The sequence below is a fragment of the Ylistrum balloti genome, unplaced genomic scaffold, assembly GCF_031769215.1.
Source record: "Ylistrum balloti isolate Yb309-2 unplaced genomic scaffold, AGI_CSIRO_Ybal_v1 Utg369786, whole genome shotgun sequence".
In the NCBI taxonomy this organism is placed as follows: Eukaryota; Metazoa; Mollusca; class Bivalvia; order Pectinida; family Pectinidae; genus Ylistrum; species Ylistrum balloti.
Window position 1 is genome coordinate 45,285 of NW_026781972.1, and position 16,379 is coordinate 61,663.

The window sequence follows — 16,379 nt, forward strand, 5'->3', positions numbered from 1 at the left end:
TGTGACCTTGAATGAAGGTCAAGGTCATTCATTTGAACAAACTTGGTAGGGTTTCATCAAAGCAAGCTACAGGCTAAATATTAGTTGCCTGGGCCCTCCAGTTATTGAGAAGAAGTCGTTTGAAGATTTTAAGACATTTGACCCCTGTGACCTTGAATGAAGGTCAAGGTCATTCTTTTTAACAAACTTGGTAGGGCTTCATCAAAGCAAGCTACAGGCCAAATATTAGTTGCCTCGGCCTTCCAATTATTGAGAAGAAGTCGTTTGAATGAAAAGTTTACGGACGGCGCACGGCGCACGACGACGGACGAAGCATGATGACTATAGGTCATCGGACCCTTCGGGTCCGATGACCTAAAAATAAAAGGAAATAATAGGTAAACACTGTAACACGTTCCATGGAGTTTCCATTTATATACAGACATACTAAAAGGCAAACAGTCACTTCACTGTAACACGTTCCAAGGAGTTTCCATTTATATACAGACATACTAAAAGGCAAACAGTCACTTCACTGTAACACGTTCCAAGGAGTTTCCATTTATATACAGACATACTAAAAGGCAAACAGTCACTTCACTGTAACACGTTCCAAGGAGTTTCCATTTATATACAGACATACTAAAAGGCAAACAGTCACTTCACTGTAACACGTTCCAAGGAGTTTCCATTTATATACAGACATACTAAAAGGCAAACAGTCACTTCACTGTAACACGTTCCAAGGAGTTTCCATTTATATACAGACATACTAAAAGGCAAACAGTCACTTCACTGTAACACGTTCCAAGGAGTTTCCATTTATACACAGACATACTAGCTAACTTTGTTGTAGAGATGTCTTTATCCATTTAATATTCAATGTGGAATACACTTTTATATTAACAGAAATTGTCTGGTGAAAATTTTGTGTTCAAAATTACAATAATAATTGGAAGAGTTTTTATTTAGAAAGATCTCTCAGATGTCCATTTAAACTCCATCTTATCAAAAGCCTACCGTTCTCCATCAAACTCTTCATAGGACATATCGATGCTGACTTCGCGGTCAAGTATGTAGAATTTGGCCACTGGACGGTCATATTCCATGTACAGAATCTTACACCATATATCTGGGTCAAGCTCGCCCCACTTCTGTAGCAGCTGGTTCAGGTGGTTCTAAAGATAGAGGTCAAGGTCAAGATGTCATCAATGAGAGGTCAACGTTAAGGGAAAGATACATGTAGGTCAAGTTTGTCCATTTTCTTTAATTGCTGGTCAAAACTGCATCAAAGAGAGGTGTAATTTAGGAGAAATATTCATATAAGTCAAGTTTGTCCAACTCCTATTGTAGATGTATTTCTTTCTGAAGTTTTCACAGATATAGGTCAAGTTCAACATCACATGAAAGGTCAAGTGTGAATGAATGATAGCTTCTGCCATTTACATAATTTGTGAAGAACTTGTATATAAAGAGGAAAAATTCAATGAAATATTGATTTATCTCATGTAAAAGTAAGTTTATCTATACATGAACATTTATACAGGCAAAGCTTCAAATTGCCAATGCATACTTTCTGAAGGTTGTTGATGTTATGATTAAGTTCATGTACATCATTTCCATAAAAGTCCTTTAAAATTGAAAATTTACCTGATATAAAAAACCAGAATTTTCCTTCTGGTCATGTTGACCTTGAACATCAGGAATCTGTCGTCCTTGATGGTGACCTTGGTGACTGGATGGTTGTCTAGGGTCAGGTTCATTGTAGTAGTCCGGACTAAATATCATAATCCAGGCGGTAATATTAACTGTCTACATGGCATTGATCACAAAATACATGTAAAGTGTAAGTAACCTATGTATATGTACAGAAATAGTCTGTATAGTCATTAGTCATTAGGACTGGAAAATACCTGGAAACTTTACGGTGGATAATTCATGTGTACTTCACAAAGATGATCTTAGATGCTTCAATCAGATATGTTATGTTCTTCATTTTGTGTAAAGTTTCCACCTTAAGCAGGGCTTTTACATTAAACTTCATTCATTTTACAATAAATGTGAAACAAGTTATTTCAACTTATATTAAACCCTATTCATGGCCTGGAAGGAAGCACGCAAGGTGTCATATTGTGGGAGGAAATTGGAGTACCTGGAGAAAACCCACATGGTCCGGAAGTTGGCCAAACCTTATCACATCTGTCCACTCCTCTTGTATATTCTCAAGCCGTACAACACCAATAACCGTTAAATGTTGACAAAACATTTTCCACAACTGAGAAATTTACACTACATACCGAGGCCAGTTATAGTCTTCCTCTATGTGGTGGTAATAGTCAGGAACACCTCGATTAGTGACATGGGGCATTACTGGGGCCCCGCGTCTCTCGGTTTCACGTCTCTCGGCTTCACGTCTCTCGGTTTCACGTCTCTCGGCTTCACGTCTCTCGGTTTCTTCTAACTGTAAGTAATGTGAAGTACGTGAATTTAAGTTTAATTACAAAACCCTTTAAGTCTAAAGGACATCTATTCCATCATCTCCTTGGACTTCAAAATTTGTTTGGAAGTAATGAACATAGAAGTGATTTATTTTGGAGTTCTGGAATCCAGCAGAGGTTTTACTCAAATAGCCCTAATTCACATTCATGTATAATGGTAAATATTTGATATCTTTAAACTTTTTTCTCAAGACTAAAAAACATAGTTGAGTCATACCTGAGTTTGGTAGTTGAATCATACCTGAGTTAGGTAGTTGTGTCATACCTGAGTTAGGTAGTTGAATCATACCTGAGTTAGGTAGTTGAGTCATACCTGAGTTTGGTAGTTGAGTCATACCTGAGTTTGGTAGTTGAGTCATACCTGAGTTTGGTAGTTGAGTCATACCTGAGTTTAAGTAGAGTTTGGTAGTTTAGTCATACCTGAGTTTAGGTAGTTGTGTCATACCTGAGTTAGTTTGGTAGTTGAATCATACCTGAGTCATACCTGAGTTTGGTAGTTGAGTCATACCTGAGTTTGGTAGTTTAGTCATACCTGAGTTTGGTAGATGAGTCATACCTGAGTTTGGTAGTTTAGTCATACCTGAGTTTGGTAGTTTAGTCATACCTGAGTTTGGTAGTTGAGTCATACCTGAGCTAGGTAGTTGTGTCATACCTGAGTTAGGTAGTTGAATCATACCTGAGTTTGGTAGTTTAGTCATACCTGAGTTTGGTAGTTGAGTCATACCTGAGTTTGGTAGTTGAATCTATCATGATCATCACTCGACACCATCATGTGATACACTTTAGAATTTTCACGTGACACAAACTCTCCAAAACTGGTCAGCAGTTCTTGGTGTTTCTGATGTTGTTTCCGTATTGAAAGAAACCGTCGCCTAGTGACAAATGTTCGTATTACACTCTGCAGTGTCACTAACTCCTCAATCATTACATCTAAACAGAGATTCAATTTGTCTGTTTGCCAGTAACGAAGAAACACCTGACAAGTAATAAACAGAAAATAATAAACATTCTATATATTTAATAACAAAGGCAGACTACTGTTTTCAAAAAAAGTTATACATTTCAAAACATCTAATTTTGTGATTACAATGGCAATTCAGAAATATCATGGTATTTTTCAATAGCAAAAAACTTGGAATGGTTCTTTCCATCGGTCATTCTTAATCAATAATGGATTTTTTTCTGATTGCCTCAATTCTGGACATCAATTTTGAATTTGTACAAACATTAGACTTAACCAGTGAAGAAAACATAGAAACACAAAATATCCATCTTTATCTTATTTTCATGTAAGTCATATTGCCATATAAATACAAATCACATTAAATATTCCCTAAAGAAAACATTTTATCTGGCAGCAATTTATCCGCTTGACAGCACAAATATAAAGCACTATCATTTCTTGTTGCCAAATTTTATCATTAACAATTTCTAATTACTCTTCAGTAAGATTTGATACTCTTGAGTAAGAATCAATATGTCCTCATATGACCATGTCTGTTGTACAGATGTCAAACTCTAAATATAGAAAAAAGACCACAATATCAGTATATAAATCAAAGTCATGTAACACAAAGTTTAAATTCTGATAAGGGGGAGATAACTCCTGACCTTCGTGTTCCCCAGCTCACAATCTCTTATATCTGTGGCCTTTAGAATGCGTAGACAAGCATTCTTCATAAAGGACGGTTCTATGATAGCTGTGGCAGGAAAACCTAACAGCTTATATCTGGAAATAGATAAAAAAATTATCATAAAACTTGAACTTGAAAATGAAATTAATTGAGACAACTACAGTAAAGGTTTTGGTAAAAAAATAATTCCTTTGTGTTTTTCATCTTATAGATATTAACATAGCTGCCAACATTTAAACTTGTGAATGAGGATTGATCCAAGGGTCTGGTTAGGGCCACTGGCGGGTCAAGGGCAGCACCCTAGTGTGAGGTCAGGGGAGCGAAGCCCTCCCCCCACCCACTCCCTTTGAAAAAAATACTAAAAAAACATCACAATCAACCAATTATGGAACATAGTGCTATATTACAATCATTACCATCGTCAGACAAAGAACCACTTAGATTTTATAAAAAGCTGTTTTGTTGGAAATCAAGACTCATAATAAAAGAAACAGTCTCTTGCCATAATTCTTTTCCTTTAATCATGACTATTGAACAATGTGTGTTAAATATTCAAATTCTAGCTTTATTGTCCATCATTCAAGTCCACCAATAATTGTTGTCAATGGTGAAGTTAGTGCAGAATTTTAAATTACAAACTAAACTGACAAGCCTTTAGTATTATAAGTACATGTAGCACACTTGCAGGTCTACACATGAGTTAAAACATTTTGGTAGAAATGCTTATGGTGACAGTGACTGATAAGTTGCAGATTCAACATTTTTGAAAAAATTTTGGAGACTGTTGACATTTGTAACATTCTTTTGATTGGCTTTTCACGCATAATTTTGTGTGACATCAAATTTGATAAACTGTGTGTAAACTTGAGCGGAATTTGTTTTTAATTTTTATTCACAATGCTACAAGTTCTTTCTCAGTCAGCAATACTATGGTATATGCACAGAGTTCCATTCATAACTCTAAATAGTGAAGAATATTTCTTCCTTCCTGTAGCAGGGTCTTTGATGTCACCAATCACATTCCATGCTCCATCAATTCTTTCATAATTTGTAATTTCTGAAGTCAATTCATCAATTTGATAATGCAGGAATTCATTTTCAATTCTGTTCAGTACCACTATCTCCAGCTGATGCCCCATCAACACATTTCAACACAGGAAATGTTTCCAAAAAATACTGAGAATCAATGTTAAAAAATTGGAACCATTCAAAAAAACATAGTATCTGATGAAGACTGACCTGTCAACAAAGACATGATGTGGAAGACGAGTTGGAAATCCTTGTTTCCTTATCCGAGTGGTTTCCAGGACACCGGTACTTCTGAGCTGGGAAAGGATCAACTTGCTGTCAAAGTTGTTCGGAGACTGATTTGTATTGGGTTTCAGACACCTACATTTCCATATAAAATATACATACTGTAAATTACCTTCATCTGAATACAAATTCAACGTACGTCAAAACTGTCCTAGAAAGTCATTAATAATTATCATTAACATCTCAAATATTTATATTTATAGTCAGACAATTTTAATACATCCCAACCAGGAGACAATAAAACATATATTTATGTGATAAAACATACAATAAACATACTAAAACACACAGTGGTAGACTGCATATGAGGTCAATAGGAGGTTTGCAGAACCCAAATCTTTCCACAAACACTCACTGGGATAGGATTTCATAATACATTGTACAACAGACTTCGCTCTTCAGCAATGTTATGGAGAGCTTTAGAGGACAAGCTCTTTATGTTTGTATCAATTTAAGCCTCCTCTAAATTTTTGTATAAAATATAATTTAAAAAAATGAAATAATATTTGCATTTTTTGGAGCTGATAAAACTTTTTGAAAGTGAAAATGCTTCAAGCTTAATCAGGAATGATAAACCTGATGAATGCACAGTTGTAACTGTAACATTACAATCTTAGATCTTCAGCATGTTCCTAGTGCTGCAAAATTCACTAACTAAATCCACAAACCTGATGAAATGAGGCTCTGAGGACGTCAGCTTGTCAACTAACTCTGATAGGGACATCTTAAGTTGAAAAAAAAAAATTAAGCTTAAATCAAATTACAAACAATTTCAAGCTTATAGGAAACCAACTTAAAATCAAAATTCTTAATCCTTTAGTTTACTCTGCTGTTTTGGCTACTCTTTGTCTCTACGTCTAAAGTATATCTTTTATTGAATTTTTGCAAAATACATTTTTTTCAATATGAAGCTTAATTCGCTGTCATTAGGTACAACATACTGCCACTAAGTTTTATTTTCTGTCTGATATTAAGCTGATTGGCTAATCATTTTACCCTGAAGTGAGCACTGGTAGTGTTTTTTGGTGGCCCCGTCATCTGTTGTTGTCGTTCTCTGCTTGCCCTGTAACAGTAAAACCATATAAAAAAGAAATAATAACAATTTCACAATATCTTACTTTGATTGGGTTTTTTTTAACAAAGGTCTCACAAAGTAACAGATGATTATGTTTAACTTCTGTAGTAGACATCACCGTACCATTAGAGTGCTTGTTGTAGGAGACGTAAGGAGAGAAATAAGAATGAAGAATAAGTGTGACGTTATCCCCCCCCCACCCCTCTCTCTCTCTGTTTAAAAGAAAGAATCAATGATATGAATATACAGAACACATGGTCAGTGTCTTAAAATATAAGCTGTGTTTGGCGAGGGACAGAAAAACAAAAGTGGTGAGTGGATGACTAAATACCTCTCCTTCAGTCGGCGTCCTACTTGACGTGAAAGACTGTCCCCTGGCCCAAAAGCTGGCCGGTTAGGAAGAGACCATTCTGGAGCGGACCATGAGTGGTCTCCCTTCAAAGACTCTCTATAGTGATAAACATATGTATTCAGAAATTAAAAGTTATATAACATTAGTAAGATTCCATAATGAAATTATTGATTGATTCATCAAGATACTGAAATGTCAGAAGAATCTTATTTAATGGCACAAAGGCAAATGGTGAACAAACCAATGTTTTACACTTAAACCCTTGAAAAAGTGAAAGGAGACCAGGTGTTCCCAAATATGAAGTGTCTTCTGCTTTTTCTGTGAAGCCGGTCAGTCTTGGTAAATCTTGGTCAATCCAAGTAAATACTAAATGTCATATTCTAAAATCATTTAACAACAAACAAGCCAGCAGCATTACAGCTCATATAGAAGCACAATATTAATGCACTAAACATAGAAATACAAGACACAGAGTCATTTCAATTTGGTCGATTGAAACAAATGCTCATAATGAAAGTACCGACTTACGGTGAGTCAAAACGTCCAGATTCTGTCACCTGTACACTAAACATCTTAGCTATCAGCATGTTCTGACTGTTTTCCATCAGACTGGTAAAGTTGGGGCTAAGTGTTTCTCTGTTCTTCTCTATCACACCCTCCACATTATATTTCACCTCGAAACACACAAAATCAAAATCTAAAAGTTTCAAGTTTTGCTAAAAATTTAGGCCTTGCAAAAGAAGGTGAATAAGCTTCGAAATGGAAAGAAAAAATATTTGGATAGAAGAAAAGACAGGAGGACAGACAAAGATAAAAACAGGATGATAGAGAGAAGGGAAAGAAATGACAGGCAGAAGAAAAGACAGGAGGACAGACAAAGATAAAAACAGGATGATAGACAGAAGGGAAAGAAAGGACAGACAGAAGAAAAGACAGGAGGACAGACAAAGATAAAAACAGGATGATAGAGAGAAGGGAAAGAAAGGACAGACAGAAGAAAAGACAGGAGGACAGACAAAGATAAAAACAGGATGATAGACAGAAGGGAAAGAAAGGACAGACAGAAGAAAAGACAGGAAGACAGACAAAGATAAAAACAGGAAGATTGACAGAAGGGAAAGAAAGGATAGACAGAAGAAAAGACAGGAGGACAGACAAAGATAAAAACAGGATGATAGACAGAAGGGAAAGAAAGGACAGACAGAAGAAAAGACAGGAGGACAGACAAAGATAAAAACAGGATGATAGACAGAAGGGAAAGAAAGGACAGACAGAAGAAAAGACAGGAGGACAGACAGAAGACAGCAGAACAAGACCAGACAGAGGAAAATATAGGACAAACAGAAGAAATTATAAGACAGAAAGTGGAAACAACAGAGAAAGAGACAAATGGATAGAAGTTTGGACAGATGTGTTGTCATCATATTTACATAACCATACAATATATATACATGACTTGTATATTTTTGCTTATTTTCAATTTGATTTATACCATAATTGGGTTTCCAAATACAATATTTATCTTACATTAAGCTCAAATGGCAAACACATTCCTGGCTCAAAGTCTGAGAGTGGGTGTATTACATGACACCTGGAGGTCAACACATTACTCCTGACTCAAAGTCAGGGGGTGGGCTTATTACATGACACCTGGAGGTCAACACATTACTTCTGACTCAAAGTCAGGGAGTGGGCTTATTACATAACACCTGGAGGTCAACACATTACTTCTGACTCAAAGTCAGGGGGTGGGCTTATTACATGACACCTGGAGGTCAACACATTACTTCTGACTCAAAGTCAGGGGGTGGGCTTATTACATGACACCTGGAGGTCAACACATTACTTCTGACTCAAAAGTCTGGGGTCTGCTAATTACATGACAATTATATATTTATTATAAAGAGAAGGACATGAAACAAATGGCTTAATTATTACTTTGCAGATGTAGTCTTCATTATTGCTAGATAAAACTTCGTAAACATCCCTCAACAACTTCTCAATCTATCCTGTATGACTGGTACTTACCAGGCCTGCAAAGTGTGACACAGTGAAAACTGGCTCTCTGGCTTTTGACTTTTTATAATGTGAATGTTTTCCCAAACACTGATCAAGCTTATCTACATATGATTGGTCAGTAGATGTTTGCAGACGACATTCATCCTCGAGTATTGCAAATATTCCTTCTGGTCTCTGAAAAATTGACAGATTTTTTCATTTTCTATCAAGAAAGTATGATAGCAAACATCCTAAGTAAATTCCTCTATACAAGGAGGGGATTCCTTTATTGTCCCCTGATAAAAATATACAAAAAAATCTTAATTTGGTTTTAATTGGTCCAGCCTTTCTACAGAAGTAGTTTTTAAAGATTTGACAGTTTAACATCCCTCAATACTAAATAGATTCATATCAGTACAGAACTACATTCATTTTACCCAAAATTTATGTCTTTAAACTCCATATGATTTTCCCTTTTAGATCAATTAAGATATGTTAAGTTCTTAAAATTTTGCATGTGATTTTCAATGCTTCAAAATGCTCTTTCACTAAGAGCTTATGGCAGAAATGAGTATATCATGAATGTTATAAAATTATTCTCTTTCCATTCTTTTTTCAACATACATCTCTTCACAGTTTTCTTCCATCCTAAAAATCATAAAAATTAAAACTCGATAATATGCTAATTTAGTTTATCACTGGTGAACAGCCAGGGTCATTTTGAGGCAAGATCTACCTGTAATAGCTTGTGGCTACCTCACTTCACAACATATAGGAGGTCCATCACATGCTAAGCAGAGTGACTAGAGAAATATGTTTTGCCTACTCGAATAAGTTGTAAGACCCTTGTTTTGTAAACTTACCCTTAACAATAGGTCCAGAACATCCCTGTTGTTTTCAAACTTGACTTTTGGGCTTTTGATGCCTTCCCCCTGGTATTCACGAAGTTCCCATGCAAAAATATATTCATTGAAGAAATTCTGAAGCTGTTCATTGGCAGTATTAATGCACAACTGTTCCAAACTATTGACAGGGAAATTCTCAAAACCTGCCATGTCTAAAATTCCAATTGTCCGTAATGATCTGTTATTTCTGTAAAAAGCAAACAAAGGTTTAATTTGCCTTTTAAATCAACATTTTGAATTTTTACACCTAATTAGGTTTCATTGTTGTTTAACTTATCTTCATTTTTCCTTTGCATGAAAAAGTTAAAAATAACAAGCAGGCTAAATTGTTTTTACTGGTATGTATTTTAGGACAAATTTAACACTTTGCGAAAATGCGATGTTTGATTCAAGGCCAAATGTACTCTTGGCAGATGTTTCCCCCGAATACAGTAAGTAAATATTTCAATGTATTATACTTTGGTATCTTATAATGCCCCAGACCAGCTCAGATCTGAAATTCAGAAAAACTTTTCAATTCAAGCAGAAATATTTTATTCTTAAATGCTTTCTTGTAGTAAAGCTCCCAACAATTTTATATTTTAACATTTTTATATATAATATTTTTTGAAAAGATATCAAACTAGATCTAAATTGTTTTTGAGTATTTTTACATAAAATGATTAGATTTTCTCCCATTGGATTTAACTGATATCCCTCTAAGTATTTTACAAATCTAAAGTTATATCTAAATTTAATGGAGCAACGAGAACAAATGAACCCACGAACTTTTTAGTATTACTTGCTTTGTTGAAAGGTGAATTCATAAAACATAACTACAAACCACTGTTCTGGTAGGGAGCATAACAATTCCAATTATTGTCTTTCTACTGGAATGTTTCAATTATGAAAGAAATACTGGCAGTTTTGTTTACACATATATGTACCAAGGACCTAAAATCTGATCGTCGTCTAAACGGAATGTCCCAGTTTGGTTACAATGACAATAACCTTATATCAGATACAAAACAGGAAATCTTCCCATCATATCGATATACCAAATTACACCGCCATCATACCTTTATACCAAATTACACCCCCATCATACCTATATACCAAATTACACCCCCATCATACCTATATACCAAATTTCACCTCCATCATACCTTTATACCAAATTACACCTCCATCATACCTCTATACCAAATTACACCCCCATCATACCTATATACCAAATTACACTCCCATCATACCTATATACCAAATTACACCTCCATCACACCTATATATCAAATTACACCCCCATCACACCTATATACCAAATTACACCTCCATCATACCTATATACCAAATTACACCTCCATCATACCTATATACCAAATTACACCCCCATCATACCTATATACAAAATTCCACACACATCATACCTATATACCAAATTACACCTCCATCACACCTATATACCAAATTACACCCCCATCATACCTATATATCAAATTACATCCCCATCATACCTATATACCAAATTACACCTCCATCATACCTATATACCAAATTACACCTCCATCATACCTATATACCAAATTACACTCCCATCATACCTATATACAAAATTCCACACACATCATACCTATATACCAAATTACACTCCCATCATACCTATATACAAAATTCCACACACATCATACCTATATACCAAATTACACCTCCATCATACCTATATACCAAATTACACCTCCATCACACCTATATACCAAATTACACCCCCATCATACCTATATACCAAATTTCACCTCCATCATACCTATATACCAAATTTCACCTCCATCATACCTATATACCAAATTACACCCCCATCATACCTTTATACCAAATTACACCTCCATCATACCTCTATACCAAATTACACCTCCATCATACCTCTATACCAAATTACACCTCCATCATACCTTTATACCAAATTACACCTCCATCATACCTATATACCAAATTACACCCCATCATACCTATATACCAAATTACACCTCCATCACACCTATATATCAAATTACACCCCCATCACACCTATATACCAAATTACACCTCCATCATACCTATATACCAAATTACACCTCCATCACACCTATATACCAAATTACACCCCCATCATACCTATATACCAAATTAAACCCCCATCACACCTCTATACCAAATTACACCTCCATCATACCTATATACCAAATTACACCCCATCATACCTATATACCAAATTACACCCCATCATACCTATATACCAAATTACACCCCCTATACACCAAATTACACCCCCATCATACCTATATACCAAATTACCAAATTACCCCCATCATACCTATATACCAAATTACACCTCCATCATACCTATATACCAAATTAAACCCCATCATACCTATATACCAAATTACACCTCCATCACACCTATATACCAAATTACACCTCCATCATACCTATATACCAAATTACACCCCCATCATACCTATATACCAAATTACACCTCCCATACCATCCATCATATACCAAATTACCACCCCCATCATACCTATATACCAAATTACACCCCATCATACCTATATACCAAATTACACCCCATCATACCTATATACCAAATTACACCCCCATCATACCTATATACCAAATTACACCCCCATCATACCTATATACCAAATTACACCCCCATCATACCTATATACCAAATTACACTCCCATCATACCTATATACCAAATTACACCCCCATCATACCTATATACCAAATTACACTCCCATCATACCTATATACCAAATTACACACCCATCATACCTATATACCAAATTACACCTCCATCATACCTATATACCAAATTACACCCCCATCATACCTATATACCAAATTACACCTCCATCATACCTATATACCAAATTACACCCCATCATACCTATATACCAAATTAAACCCCAATCATACCTATATACCAAATTACACTCCCATCATACCTTTATACCAAATTACACCCCCATCACACCCCATCATACCTATATACCAAATTACACACCCCATCATACCTATATACCAAATTACACCCCCATCATACCTATATACCAAATTACACCCCCATCACACCATCATACCTATATACCAAATTACACCCCATCATACCTATATACCAAATTACACCCCCTCATACCTATATACCAAATTACACCATCATACCTATATCAAATTACATTCCACACCTATCATACCTATATACCAAATTACACCCCCATCATACCTATATACCAAATTACACCCCCATCATACCTATATACCAAATTACACATCATACCCACCCCCATCATACCTATATACCAAATTACACCCCCATCATACCTATATACCAAATTACACCCCATCATACCTATATACCAAATACACCACCATACCTATATACCAAATTACACCCCATCATACCTATATACCAAATTACACCCCCATCATACCTATATACCAAATTACACCCCCATCATACCATCATACCATCATACCTATATACCAAATTACACCTCCATCATACCTATATACCAAATTACACCCCCATCATACCTATATACCAAATTACACCCCCATCATACCTATATACCAAATTACACTCCCATCATACCTATATACCAAATTACACCCCCATCATACCTATATACCAAATTACACTCCCATCATACCTATATACCAAATTACACTCCCATCATACCTATATACCAAATTACACCCCCATCATACCTTTATACCAAATTACACCTCCATCATACCTATATATACCATCATACCTATATACCAAATTACACCCCATCATACCTATATACCAAATTACACCAAATTACACCTCCATCATACCTATATACCAAATTACACTATATACCCATCATACCTATATACCAAATTACACCCCATCATACCTATATACCTATATATATACCAAATTACACCCCCATCATACCTATATACCAAATTACACTCCCATCATACCTATATACCAAATTACACCCCATCATACCTATATACCAAATTACACCCCATCATACCTATATACCAAATTACACCCCCATCATACTTTTATACCAAATTACCTTCCCATCATACCTATATACCAAATTACACTCCCATCATACCTATATACCAAATTACACCCCCATCATACCTATATACCAAATTACACCCCATCATACCTATATACCAAATTACACCCCCAACATACCTATATACCAAATTACACTCCCATCATACCTATATACCAAATTACACCCCATCATACCTATATACCAAATTACACCCCATCATACCTATATACCAAATTAAACCCCATCATACCTATATACCAAATTACACCTCCATCACACCTATATACCAAATTACACCTCCATCATACCTATATACCAAATTACACCCCATCATACCTATATACCAAATTAAACCCCAATCATACCTATATACCAAATTACACTCCCATCCTACCTATATACCAAATTACACCCCCATCATACCTATATACCAAATTACACCCCCATCATACCTATATACCAAATTACATACCTATGTACCAAATTACACCTCCATCATACCTATATACCAAATTACACCTCCATCATTACCTATATACCAAATTACACATCCATCAAAACTATATACAAAATTACACCCCAATCATACCTATATACCAAATTACACCTCCATCATACCTATATACCAAATTACACCCCATCATAATATATACCAAATTACACCCCCATCATACCTATATACCAAATTACACCTCACACCATCATACCTATATACCAAATTACACCCCCATCATACCTATACCAAATTACACCCCATCATACCTATATACCAAATTACACCTCCATCATACCTATATACCAAATTACACCCCCATCATACCTATATACCAAATTACACCTCCATCATACCTATATACCAAATTACACCTCCATCATACCTATATACCAAATTACACCTCCATCATACCTATATACCAAATTACACTCCCATCATACCTATATACCAAATTACACCCCCATCATACCTATATACAAAATTCCACACACATCATACCTATATATACCAAATTACACTCCCATCATACCATCATACCTATATATACCAAATTACACTCCCATCATACCTATATACCAAATTACACTCCCATCATACCTATATACCAAATTACACCCCATCATACCTATATACCAAATTACACCTCCATCATACCTATATACCAAATTACACCCCCATCATACCTATATACCAAATTACACCCACATCACACCTCTATACCAAATTACACTCCCATCATACCTATATATCAAATTACACCCCATCATACCTATATACCAAATTACACTCCCATCATACCTATATACCAAATTACACCTCCATCATACCTATATACCAAATTACACCCCATCATACCTTTATACCAAATTACACCCCATCATACCTATATACCAAATTACACCTCCATCATACCTATATACCAAATTACACCTCCATCATACCTATATACCAAATTACACCTCCATCATACCTATATACCAAATTACACCTCCATCATACCTATATACCAAATTACACTCCCATCATACCTATATACCAAATTACACCCCCATCATACCTATATACCAAATTACACCTCCATCATACCTATATACCAAAATACACCCCCATCATACCTATATACCAAATTACACTCCCATCATACCTATATACCAAATTACACCCCCATCATACCTATATACCAAATTACACCTCCATCATACCTATATACCAAATTACACCTCCATCATACCTATATACCAAATTACACCTCAATCATACCTATATACCAAATTACACCTCCATCATACCTATATACCAAATTACACCTCCATCATACCTATATACCAAATTACACCCCCATCATACCTATATACAAAATTCCACACACATCATACCTATATATACCAAATTACACTCCCATCATACCTATATACCAAATTACACTCCCATCATACCTATATACCAAATTACACCTCAGTCATACCTATATACCAAATTACACTCCCATCATACCTATATACCAAATTACACTCCCATCATACCTATATACCAAATTACACCCCATCATACCTATATACCAAATTACACCTCCATCATACCTATATACCAAATTACACCCCCATCATACCTATATACCAAATTACACCCACATCACACCTCTATACCAAATTACACTCCCATCATACCTATATATCAAATTACACCCCATCATACCTATATACCAAATTACACTCCCATCATACCTATATACCAAATTACACCTCCATCATACCTCTATACCAAATTACACCCCATCATACCTTTATACCAAATTACACCCCATCATACCTATATACCAAATTACACTTCCATCATACCTATATACCAAATTACACCCCCATCATACCTATATACCAAATTACACCCCCATCATACCTATATACCAAATTACACCCCCATCATACCTATATACCAAATTACACCCCCATCATACCTATATACCAAATTACACCTCCATCATACCTATATACCAAATTACACTCCCATCATACCTATATACCAAATTACACCCACATCATACCTATATACCAAATTACAC

General features: G+C 35.4%; 1 protein-coding gene across 1 annotated transcript in view; it reads right to left on the bottom strand.

Moving 5' to 3' along the window:
- Window positions 1-16,379, bottom strand: part of LOC132544248 (myosin-IIIb-like) — a 52,852-nt gene that overhangs the window by 12,493 nt on the left and 23,980 nt on the right. The window contains exons 12-23 of the mRNA XM_060207820.1: window positions 9,714-9,942; window positions 8,881-9,045; window positions 7,381-7,526; window positions 6,832-6,948; window positions 6,422-6,488; window positions 6,094-6,149; window positions 5,351-5,500; window positions 4,089-4,206; window positions 3,202-3,453; window positions 2,277-2,440; window positions 1,630-1,756; window positions 1,000-1,157 (exon numbers count right to left, since the gene is read on the bottom strand). Of these exons, the coding sequence (XP_060063803.1) occupies window positions 1,000-1,157; window positions 1,630-1,756; window positions 2,277-2,440; window positions 3,202-3,453; window positions 4,089-4,206; window positions 5,351-5,500; window positions 6,094-6,149; window positions 6,422-6,488; window positions 6,832-6,948; window positions 7,381-7,526; window positions 8,881-9,045; window positions 9,714-9,942 (1,749 nt within the window). The remainder of the gene's footprint in view (window positions 1-999; window positions 1,158-1,629; window positions 1,757-2,276; window positions 2,441-3,201; window positions 3,454-4,088; window positions 4,207-5,350; window positions 5,501-6,093; window positions 6,150-6,421; window positions 6,489-6,831; window positions 6,949-7,380; window positions 7,527-8,880; window positions 9,046-9,713; window positions 9,943-16,379) is intronic.